Below are 11,987 nucleotides of genomic sequence, written 5' to 3' on the forward strand. Positions count from 1 at the left end.
TCTCTCTCTTTTTATCTCTTGTGTGTCTCTGCCTATCTTCCTCACCAGTGTCATTTTGAAGTCCGTCCATGTGGCTTTATTTAACTAGCACGTTCATCGCAACTAGAGAGGAAAGGGATAAAGGGAAAACAGGAGAAAAACAACTCGACATAATAACCACATGGGCAGAACATTTAGTACCCTGGATATGAGATGAGAAGGGCGGGTTTAAACTAGGAGGAATGACCAAGTGACCGAAATTTCAGCGGGTCATCGGCCGTTTCGGGAAAGGAACAAAAAAGGAGCGCGAGGAAATGTGAGTCATTTACTCTATTTTATCTGTTTTGTTGAGAAAGATTTCATTAATGAGTTAATTATTGCATAAGGTTTACCGGCTTTCTAGTGCTTTTTGTTCACGCCTGGCTGAGTTAAATGGACACTTGTTATATAAACATAAACATAAAAACGAGTCTAAAAAAACCTTAATGACAAAAACAACATGTCCCGGTTAAGGTCTAATAATATGATGTTTTAGCTGTTTTTTTTTGGTGGATGTTAAATTTGTCACACGTGTGGGGGCATTTAAGGTTACAGCTGTGCGCTGGAAAATAAAGGCTGATAAGACTGCGCGCGTGTGCGTGTGTGTTGGTGTTAGTGTGTGTGTCGTTTTTGATTGTGTCTGTGTATGTGTGTGATTTTTGATTGTGTGTGTGTGTGTGTGTGTGGGGGGGGGCTCCCAATGGATGTGGATGAGGACAACAGTTTGCATGCAGGATCCCTTAAGGCTTAGGTGTTCTTCATAAAGTACAGGTGGTATTTACTTTTTCTCATAATTGGTAACAGTAACTGTAGTTCATTCTGTGCAGATTCATGTTCACTGTGGACCAAGTTGTGCATTACAGGACATAATGGTAACCTCTGATTAACTTTAAATATAGGCTACGGTATTATCATAGTCTTTATGTGGATTTCGATTTAGATGAGGTGGTTAGATTGAGCAGAGTTGGCCTGCTAACGTAGACACAGGTATAAACAAAGTCCTATAGATGGATCACTCTGCATGAGGGAGGTATTTAATGAATTTGAACAACTACTTGTCCAAATACACTGATATGTAAAGATTAAAAGTACATACACCACTGTAGCAGCATTTCCAAAAAGCAATGTCCATAAAAGCAGTTTTTCTTGCCGTATGTCTTTGTCAGGTTAAACAATAATCTCCAATGGCAGACAGTGTTCTGCCTCAGGATGTCATGCCATGAGTCTGTCATGCACAGGGTGTTCTCACATGTTTTCATACTGTATGAATCAGCAGCGGAGTACGGATGTGAGACAGAATGTACAGATACACCGTGTACGTCTGTGGTCTTTGCCTCATTGTGTTCTGTTCCTGCATTCCTCCGCAGGGTATCTGAGTTTAGATACATGTAGCCTACATGGCATTTTTTTCTGTTTTGTAACTATTTGCGGTGGGTTTACCTGTTCAATGTTTAATAATTAATTATTTCTTACAGAAAAGCAAAAAGTTAAATAATAAAATTTATGAAATTATTACATTTTAACGATGGGATTTTTTTTAATGGTAATTCAATAGTAACTCCACTTGCTTTATTTAAATTTAAATTTTGTATTAATGTAAATCGTCAATTTGAATAATTAAAATGAGCTTACTTTCATTTAGAAATTGAAGCTGGGTGGTACGTGAGGGGGTCTCAGATTGGTAAACACCATCAGGCTTTGCCAGCGGGGAACTGTGAATAGAAGGAACATTGTGTTCAGACAGCCAGGCACACACACACACACACACACACACACACACACACACACACGCACAACGTTACATCTAAGATGAAATCCATAAAATTTAAAAGACACAGGATGAGTTGTATGAACAGCAGAGACGGAAAGGTGCTCTGCTTGTGCTGAAGAGTTTAGTAAACAACTCTTGATCTTTGAAAGTGACACACACACAATTGAAGAAGCAGAATAAATTGAGCAGATATCAGTAAGACTGATGTTTAAGGTTTTACCCTGTGGCTCGAGGAACATGGCTGCACCATGGCTTGAGCTGGTACTGATAGTAAGATAGTTCTCATGCTATAGGAAAATAAGTTTAAATTGATTTCTTAATTAATATTCAACTCAAGGAGTTTATTGCCAAGTTGATGCATCTCAGGCCAAGCTTTACTTCTTCATTTTCCTACTACAGGCTTTTTAAGAACTTACTCACCATTGCAGAATATCCTAATATTTGCATATGATAAACAACAGCATCTGAAATGTTCTGAGTAAAGTAAAGAAAGGACAACTAGTGTAAAAATCTAGAAAACTGTTGCAGGGAATAAGAGCTGCCTCTTTACCCTTAATAATTGATGATATACTGTACAACACAGCAGAACACTCCTTTAAACACTTGTTTTAACTCTATTACATTTAGAAATATTTCAGGCCCATATTGGCTTTACACCTCTGTACCTGATGAAGAGTCAATTCAGGTTTGAAGCATTGCACATTTAAATATAAAAGCAAGTGAAAAGCAGCAGTGGTGGGAGTCTTTCAGAATCATAAAAACGTGTTGGTCAGGTTAACGTCCATTTTTATCGTGTTAGATGTTACATTTTCATTTGTAGTCGTTATTTCACAACTCTGGCCTAACATAAGTGACATTCCGGCCAGTCCCGGAGCAGCTGTGAGCTGATGCTATTGAGCAAGTGTTAACGTCTCAGCTGTGGCATGTGATAATAACCACCAAATAGTGTTTGACAACATGAATAACGTAGCTAACTAGCATTTTCTTTGTCTTCAAACAATGTCAAGATTATCCTGCCAGGGCAGACTGAAAATGCCTGCGGCCATGTGTATTGAGGCATTGAGTAACTCCATGTAGACGATTGTTCCTGTGATGAGGGATGAAACGTTTAGCAGCTGTAGCACTATCTATCTGTCTGTCTGTCTGTCTGTCTGTCTGTCTGTCTGTCTGTCTGTCTGGCTGTCTGGCTGTTAGGGCTGGGTGTCAAACTAAAACATATAGTGATACGTGATGCATCATAGAATCACGTATTAAATGTCCTGTCAGATTCATAATGTTGTTAACCTATTCTAAAAATGATGTCTAGAACAGAACCAGTTCAAAGTCATACATAAAAAACCTCAAGTATCATATTGACACTATTTTGTAATCTTTTAATTTAAATCAACCCCTCAATCAACCAGTCAATCAATCAATCAATCAATTAATCAATGTGTCTGTCCGTCTGTCTGGCAGGCTGGTTACTAAACCTGGAAAAAGTTGGCATCAAGTATCTGGTCTGATCCATCTGTTTACCTTTTTTTTTATTTCGTCAAATGTAATTCTTAATCTGATTTATTTGATACTATTTCTGTGAGAAACTTTACATATCAATAAGGGGAAAGTATACTGTGGAATTTGGATTGAGAATTGGTTCTATAAAAAAATCTTTAAAAGGGAGTTAGTTATGTCACTAGATATGTAGACATGATGGCCATGCTGGGAGAGGTCAAATATGGTACTATAATAGTAACACAGCCTAAAAGACCTAGGGGAGATAACATTTGAGCTATTTCACATCAACATTACCAGACAGCATTTAGCCTCATATGCTGATACACCTTTTAATTGAAGTCATGATCAAATTGCCTCATGTAAATGGATTGTTTATATATAGCGCTTTTCTAGTCTTAACGACTACTTAAAGCGCTTTTACGTAGTACAGGTACCATTCCCACACATTCACACACTGTGGCTGAGGCTGCCGAGGGGTTTAGTGTCTTGCCCAAGGAGACTTCGACATGAGACTGCAGGGTCAGTGATCGAACATCCGACCGCTCTACCACTGAGCCACACCCCCCCCCCCCATCACAAACAAAGAGAGATTACAACATTGTATTTGTGATGGCGCAGCTTTATCAATACAGAGTGTGAGTGTAGTTGAGGCCACACTTCCCCTGTGCATACAAAGCTTTCAAAAAAAAAAGACTAATGTTGAAATACTCATAACAAAAAATGTACATTGAAGATATTGAACTGAGGTTTTGCCGTGCTGCAGGCTTATTTTGCTGTGCATAAAATATGAGGATGTCATTTATAGATTGACAAAGAGAACGGAGGGCCATAAACTAATACTAATTAACATACTTTGGTGAGTGCAACTCAAATAAGATGACGGAAGTAAGGAACACGCTGCTGCCTTTGACATTATGTTATGTATTATGTATGTATTTCATCTGTGGGGAGATCAGACAAGGTGCGGTACAGTTATGTGATTTCACAAATGCAGTGCAAAGTAATGTTCCTCATACAGCTGGGATCAATGCCACTGTGGCTTTTGCAATATAACTTTAAATATATCTCCTGTACAGTACATGACTTTAGAACATGTGTCTTTAAATAGCTACAAGTTATATCATGTGGAGGAGAAAGTAATTTTCTACTGGATGGATTATTAAGATCTTGCATTGTTACTTTTGTGAAACAGAGACTGTGATTTTCCAGTCCAGCTCCACAAATTAGATTTATAGCCATAGAAAGATATTTCTTGTGCCATTTTCCTTGTTGAGAGTTTGTCCCAAAGGGAAAACATGAGACATGAAAACATGTAATTTATGGTGCTCAGATTGCTAACACATAGGCTTGTGTGTTCATAACAGTGTTAACCTGTGATGCCCACACGCAGAAATGACCACTGATCAGGATATGACTATCGATGGCCAGCCAGCCACAGCCATGTTTGCTGCAAAGGGCATTGATGTGACACCTAGTAAAGACCAAGGAGTCATCAAGGTATTTATTGTCATTTCTTTAATGTTAATGTTTTATCCTAGGCACAAGAAAGACTTAATGTTCCACCATATGACATGGTCCTGATTTCTCTTGATCTCTTCTATATTCTCTGTTTAAAAGGTTTCTCAGTTGAACTGTTCTGCCTACAGGTTGTAAACCGTCAGGGGCTCGATGGAGAGCGGCCAATGATTGGAGACAGAGTGGTCGTCCACTACACCGGAAAGCTGCTCACTGGGAAGAAGTTTGACAGCAGTCGAGATCGCAAAGAACCTTTTTTCTTCAATGTGGGCAAAGGTAGGCGACTTTATGTACCTCTGTCATACCTGATGGTACTCTTACATTAATAGTTTGATATTTTGGAAAATATGCTTACTTGCTGAGAGTTAGATGAGATGATTGACACCTCAACTCAACAGCAACTCAATTAATACAGACCACACCCATCTTGAAACTCAGCCTTCATTTTGATGTCAACTACACACCTGTAAAATTGTGTGAGTGCATCTTGACTTTAAGTGAACATTTGAATTCAGCATTTGCACTTTGCTATATGAATAGCTTAACTGTTAATAGTTAATAGTTTAACTTTAGAAAAACGTTTTTAGTACATCTTCTTCCACTGCCAATATCAACATTCCCAGTTAGAGACATTTTGAAAAGTAAAGCAAAACCAATTGAATAAATCTTCCCCTGAAAACACACTCAAGTTGTGGTCAGAAACGCTTAGCCGAGCAGTGTTCATTTTAGAAGCTATTTTATATTTAGTCTTACTCTTTAAAAGGAAATTTAAATTCTTAGTTTTAGTCACACTTAAGTCAATTTTATCCTTCATAGTTGGTCTAGTTTTATTCGTCAACGAGCCAAAACGTGTTAGTCCAGCTTCACTGACATGTCAGCTAACCACAGACGTGCCTCATTCATGGACTCTGATGAAACACTGATCTATTAATCGAAGGTGACCGATCATTCCAGCCCACTTTAACCCCTGGTTTAATGAATAAGAAGGCAGCTTTGCACTAACTCCGAGTCTTCTCAATGATGCGTGGTTCAGACACCCCCCCCGCAGCTCGTTATGAAAGCCAATCCGCAAAAATACGCATTAATCAACCACTCTGAGTGTGTGTCTGTGTTTTGATAGAGAAAGACAAAGAGGGGAAGAAAAGGTGGTAAGCAACAAAAATAAAGGGTTTTTATATTTTTAACCTACATTTTATTCTCAGCTATATCTCTTATAGTGTTTTTTATTTGCTTCATCCACTCACAGGACAAGTCCTCAAGGCCTGGGATATTGCTGTGTTGTCCATGCAGAGAGGTGAGGTGTGCACGTTCCTGTGTAAACCAGAGTACGCTTATGGATCTGCTGGAAATCCTAACAAAATTCCTCCTAAGTCTTCAGTAGTGTTTGAGGTAGGTATGCCACATTAGTACTGCCATTTGTGCCGCAAATGACTTCACAGTGAGGGACCCTGATAATTTAGGAGTATGTGTCAGTTTCTGCAGATTTCAGTTAAACTGATTTATTGAATATAGCTGGATACATGCTTTAACATAATTTGCTCTTACCAATCTATCATCCTGTCTATTTTGTCCATGTCAAATTCCTGCCAATAGGTCCCAAAACATGCCAGTTAGATAGCATCACCCACTGAACAAACCGAGTAGGCCGGGCTTGTTGCACAATCCAAATGTTCTTCAAAAATTGCCATTTTTAATGTGTTCAGAGGTTCCGGTTAATGTTCCTCGATTTAACCTGAGTTTAAAGTAAACACAAAGAAAGCGGATAGTGAGGGACAAATACGAAGGAACTTCCGGTGGTGCCGGAACTGTCCAGTAAATGAGCCGTCGTCAATGAAGACTATAGAGAGATATGGGAAGAAAAGGTGGAAGGCAACAGAAATTAAGAGAGTTTTTATTTCAATATATACTACATTTTATTTTCATCAACGACATTGCATGTTGATATCGCTGCAGTCAGTGTTTAATGACGGAGGTGCTGTCATTATAACAAATCAATATTTACAGACATACTGTGTACTGTTAAGAGTTGAATTAGAGGATTTTTCATACCTAAAGCTAGGGGGAATAAAAAAGAGACTGTATGTTAAGGGGCTTTAGTTAGCTGAGAGGGATGTATTTATCTTAGTTTGTCTTGTCCTAGTCGAGGTATGGTGTGTATACATATATGTCTTATTACACAGTAATTATTTCACCTTCTTTTTTTATGATGTGACGACTCCTACTTCTTTTTTGTTATGTATTTGTTTTTCTCCTCCCACATCTCTGTAACACCATACACTGAGTTCTGCAGGGCTGAGATTTTGCATTTGCTTCATAGCCATATTTGTGTAGAACAATGATTGAATAAAGTTTACAACAAAACAGATGGAGCTACTAACGTTTGAAGGAGAGGTTCTCACGGACGATTCCGGTATCATAAGAAGAATAAAGGTCAAAGGTGACGGTTACACTAATCCCAATGATGGAGCATGTGTTGAAGGTAAGGCCACTTTTTTCTTCTTGGATAATTACTAATATTGTGCCAAATAACATTAAAAATTACATTAAACGGCTACATAAGAGGTTAAATTGTGTCGTGATTTGTTTTGCATGACCCACAGTGCACCTAGAGGGAAAGTGTGGTGATCGACTGTTTGACTGCAGGGATGTCAGCTTTAAGGTTGGTGAGGCTGAAGATAAAGGCGTTCCTTTCGGAGTGGACCGAGCCATGGACAAGATGCAAAAAGGAGAGTGCTGTTTACTTTACTTAAAACCAAAGTAAGTTACTGAAAAACCTTAAAGATCTGCTTTTGCTCTCTCAATCCAGTTACAAGGAGACAGTCTTTCATGTGGGATTGCTTTTGATAATAATCTCTGCTAGATTTTCATGCTTTCATGGTCCTCCATTACACTTGTTAATCCAAAATACAATTATGTCCCCACTTCCCAGAAACCATTTATTTCATTGTACTTGATGTAGGATTTCTGTCAGATGATGATTACATTAATTCTGCTATTTACAATTGCAGTGCAGATTGGCTGGAAAACAAAATTAAATACAAAATAAGAAAATCTTATTACCTTACAGGATCGTCATTAATTAAAAAATTGCATTAAGACATTTGATGGCCTGTGGAACAAAAGACAACTTGTTTTTTTTGTAAACATATTAGTACAGTATTGTCACCCAGAAGGCAGTTAAATTGAGGAGGCAAGGGGGTGGCCCTGATCACCCACAATGCGGTTTGCCTAAATTTACGAAGGTCCGGTCTTTTAGCAATGCCGTTACTGATTATATTAATAATATACAGTATATTTTGTACATTTGTGTGTGGAGTCAGTACATACTCACACATATTAAATGTTATTGTTATTATTATTGTAACAGTACTGTGTCTGCCTTCTCATAGTAATCTCAAATACTAATGAAAGGCTAACATTTGCCTGATATATAGTCTATATGGTATTGATATTGGTTTAGCAATATTCTGTATTGGTCCAAAACCTACATGTACAGTACCTTTAATCTCTTTTTTACCAGGGTCAGTTCTAAAAAGCTTAATATCTGTCACTCTTGAAGAGGGAAATGTGTGATTTGGGTCTGAAAGAACATCTCAATGAGAAGTCAGCCATTCATCCTAAATCATATTAGACAGAAATAAAGCATAATTAAGTGAAAGTATGAAGTAAACAGAATGCATTGTACTGCCCAATCCACATAATATCATTCCCTTAACCCTGGCAACACAAACCTCACCTATTATCTCCTCAAGCAAAGTAAATAAAAAGTACAAGGAATATCATACAACAAGAATAACTTATACTGAGATGCTAACAAGTAGTAAACTAATACAGAAAAAAATCTGAAATAAAGACAGAAAGAAAGAAAAAGCAAAAAAGAAAAGCAGAAAACACTTAATACATAATGCTTCCCCAACTTAATCCACACAAATCCACATGAATTACTCTTCACAAGACTCAGAACCATTCATTTCTACTATGTAACTCCTCTATCTTCCCTTTACAAAAAACGGTACAATATTATTTAAAATGTATCTTGTTTATTTTGCAATATGTATGACATTTCTTCTAATGCCATACACGACGCCATCTTCCTAATCCCCTTACCTATATATGTGTCAGCCTCTCTTTGCTTGCAAAATACACATATTAAATTCCACACACTGGCTGTAATACTGTCTTCTGTATTAACATAATCAAGGTAAAGATTCCTAATAAATAGGTTATGACAGGAGTTGTACTGAGACCAACTTCACATCAGCCATTAACGTGTACTCTTTTACATTATTGCAGATTGAGCTAGTGTCTGTATATTACCGTGAATAGTATACATTTTAATATGTAAGGGAATTTTCCCCAGTGAGTCGTATTAAATAAATGCACAGGTGTGCTTTCCCACACCATAGTTTAATTGGCAAGTGGCTTGAGTTGACTGTTGACAATTAATACAATCTTTGTACTCAGTTTGTCTGTTTGATATGTAGAGAGTGGGGGTGTTATTTTTTGTATTATGAGCAGACTGTCATGTTTTATCTTTTCTTTTTTTTACAGGTATGGCTTTGGAAACAGAGGTAAACCCGAATACAAAATTGGACCAGACAAAGACATCATATACGAAGTTACCCTAAAAAACTTTCAAAGGGTGAGCTCTGCTTACTACTTCATACTGTAAGTCTAAAGTAATAAACAGTCAGACTCTACATTCAGACTAGAGTTGGCTAATATGGTTGTGTGGTTTTGGTTAATTTTTCTTTTTTAAGACATACATAGTTATGTAGATAATTTCAGCTGACTGCCTAAACATGAAAACCAATGTTTACTCACTTTCTGTGACGTTAATTGTTTTTACACAAGGCCAAAGAATCATGGGAAATGGACTTGCCTGAAAAGCTAAATTTGGCTGTTGGAGTTAAGCATAAAGGGAATCAGTATTTTAAGGTACAGTCCCTATGCTGATCTTTTGTCTTAACATTTTATTTATTTATTTTATTTTTCATTTTAAAATGGTATTATCTTCCTGTATTAGGCGGGGCTGTACTCCCAGGCAGTCATCCAGTACCAGCGTATCGTTTCCTGGCTAGAGATGGAGTGTGGTTCTGGGTTGGATCAGCATAAAAAGATACAGAATTTTATGTTGACATCACACCTCAACTTAGCGTTGTGTTTCCTGCGTATAAAAGAGTACTCACAAGTTATAGAACACTGCAACAAGGTGAGCTGCAAGGCCCAGATGGTATTTATCCATATTTATTTTGAATACATTGTCTCTCTGTATCTCAACTAATTACTGTGTGTGTGTGTGTGTGTGTGTGTGTGTGTGTGTGTGTGTCTGTCTGTGGGTCTGTGTGCGTGCGTGTGTATTTAAGGCGATTGAGCTTGATGATAACAATGAGAAGGCTTTGTATCGTCGAGGGGAGGCCCGTCTCCTTCGTAATGAATTCAGCCTTGCCATGGAAGACTTTCAGCTTGTGCTGCAAGTCAACCCCTCAAATCGAGCGGCCCGTGCTCATATTTCCATCTGCCAGAGCAAGATTAAGGAACATCATGAACAGGACAAGATGACCTACGCCAATATGTTCCAGAAATTTGCAGAACGGGACGCCAAGGTCAGTAAACCCACTACGCTTGGCTAAATATAGACTAGTGTTTTCTTTTCTAAGAATAATCTTTAAATTAGAAGAAACCAGTACAACTCTAAAAATAAAATAAAATAAACACACACACACACACACACACACACAGAGTTTGGCACAGCTTTCCAGAGTTTAATGACCTACTAAAACAGTTTTTGCATTGAAAAGGAACATTTGATTTGTACGTATTTCAGATCTGGAAATTACACTGTGTGCATTTTACTTCCATAAAATTAGGTAATCTTGTGGAGAATTATTTTTCAACTAATGGTCATCCATTTTGGGTTTCATGGTTAGAGTTATTGAGACAATGGACAGAAGAGATCCATCCCACCACTATACCAACCAAATGTACTACAATCTACTACCATTTAAATATATTTCAATAATAAAGCTGATTCTTTTTTCTCAAAGGGTTCAATTACATTTTGGTAGTAAAACGCCCTGCAGTATCCTCGTGCTGCGGATTATTGTGCTTTCTTCACTGTTATGCTGACCTCTAGTGTTCATTAATGAATTTGTTTATTTTCGTTCTTCTCTTTTCAAAAGGAGAAATTATCTCAAGTAAAAAAGTATAACACAAAATGTAAAAAAAACTTCTTAATTTTGACAAATCAAAATTTTGTTTCTACGGTTTTGATTTATTTATTATTTCACTGTACATACATGTACTGTACAAATATAACAGATTTTCACTTTGTTAAATAAGGAGGCACATTCTCACAAATTGCACAGTCATAGTATGTGATTGAAGAAATTGCAGAATACTTGTCATCAGTTTAAAGACTTGCCTTTATCAACAATAGTTTATTTTAGACTGCTGGAGTCATGTGTAATTCATCTCCCCGCAACAGGTTGAGAAGACTAAGAGGAGGCGGGATGAGAGTGCAAGAAGCTGCATGAATGGTGAATTGGGCATCAAGCGGCGGCGAAGGAGTCAGGACTGTCCATCGTAAAAGTGACATTTGAAAGGGCAAAAGAGAAAGACATGTCTTCATTTGCTTTCTAAGCCAAGGGAGTAGAGGCATGAATGAAGTCGTATAAAAGCTTCTAATCCATACCTCTTTTCCCAAAATCCAACGTTACCATTCCTGCGCATACTGTAAAGCAGAGTGAAAGCAGAGACGTTTGCAAGCCAAACAGCATTTGCCTTCCCATTCTGACGAATGCTAGGCATACCTCTCTGTGGAATTAGTCCTGGAGAATTAGTGCGGTAACATTGTTAAATACTTCTGGCCCCCACCTTTTATTTAAAAAAATGTAGTTTATTTAAAAAAAAAAAAGGATTTCCATTGTATTTGTCATTAGGCTACTGTGTAAAGTCCACATGTGCCTCCACAGTGTGTTTCCAATTCCCAAACTGTACGTGCTGGTTTTCAGACCTCTGGCTTGTATTTGTTATTAAGCCTTTTCTTGGGCAGCTGCATGCATGCATCACATGGTGTTTAGGATTCAGACTTGACATTTTTCTAAATGTGCAATATGTATTTTGGATAAAAGGTGTAAGGTGTCCCATCAGCTCAGTGGAATTTGAAACCGTTCTGTTCATTGGTTCA

At 37.7% G+C, this 11,987-nt stretch overlaps 1 protein-coding gene across 3 annotated transcripts; it reads left to right on the forward strand.

The window, feature by feature from the left end:
* fkbp5 (FKBP prolyl isomerase 5) lies at positions 1–11,987 on the forward strand. Of its 3 annotated transcripts, none has more exons than XM_034869831.1 (11): positions 1–295; positions 4,674–4,780; positions 4,930–5,074; positions 6,045–6,187; positions 7,163–7,277; positions 7,399–7,555; positions 9,350–9,440; positions 9,653–9,736; positions 9,825–10,010; positions 10,165–10,404; positions 11,286–11,987. In XM_034869831.1, exons 2-11 carry the CDS (start codon positions 4,676–4,678, stop codon positions 11,385–11,387), a joined length of 1,368 nt encoding a protein of 455 aa, XP_034725722.1. In that variant the 5' UTR covers positions 1–295; positions 4,674–4,675; the 3' UTR covers positions 11,388–11,987. The 3 variants fall into 3 exon arrangements, with proteins under 3 accessions (XP_034725722.1, XP_034725721.1, XP_034725723.1); XM_034869830.1 differs by having other exon boundaries at positions 2–295; positions 4,648–4,780; XM_034869832.1 differs by lacking the exon at positions 1–295 and having other exon boundaries at positions 4,661–4,780; positions 4,901–5,074.

Source organism: Etheostoma cragini, chromosome 4 (genome assembly GCF_013103735.1).
Source record: "Etheostoma cragini isolate CJK2018 chromosome 4, CSU_Ecrag_1.0, whole genome shotgun sequence".
Lineage (NCBI taxonomy): Eukaryota > Metazoa > Chordata > Actinopteri > Perciformes > Percidae > Etheostoma > Etheostoma cragini.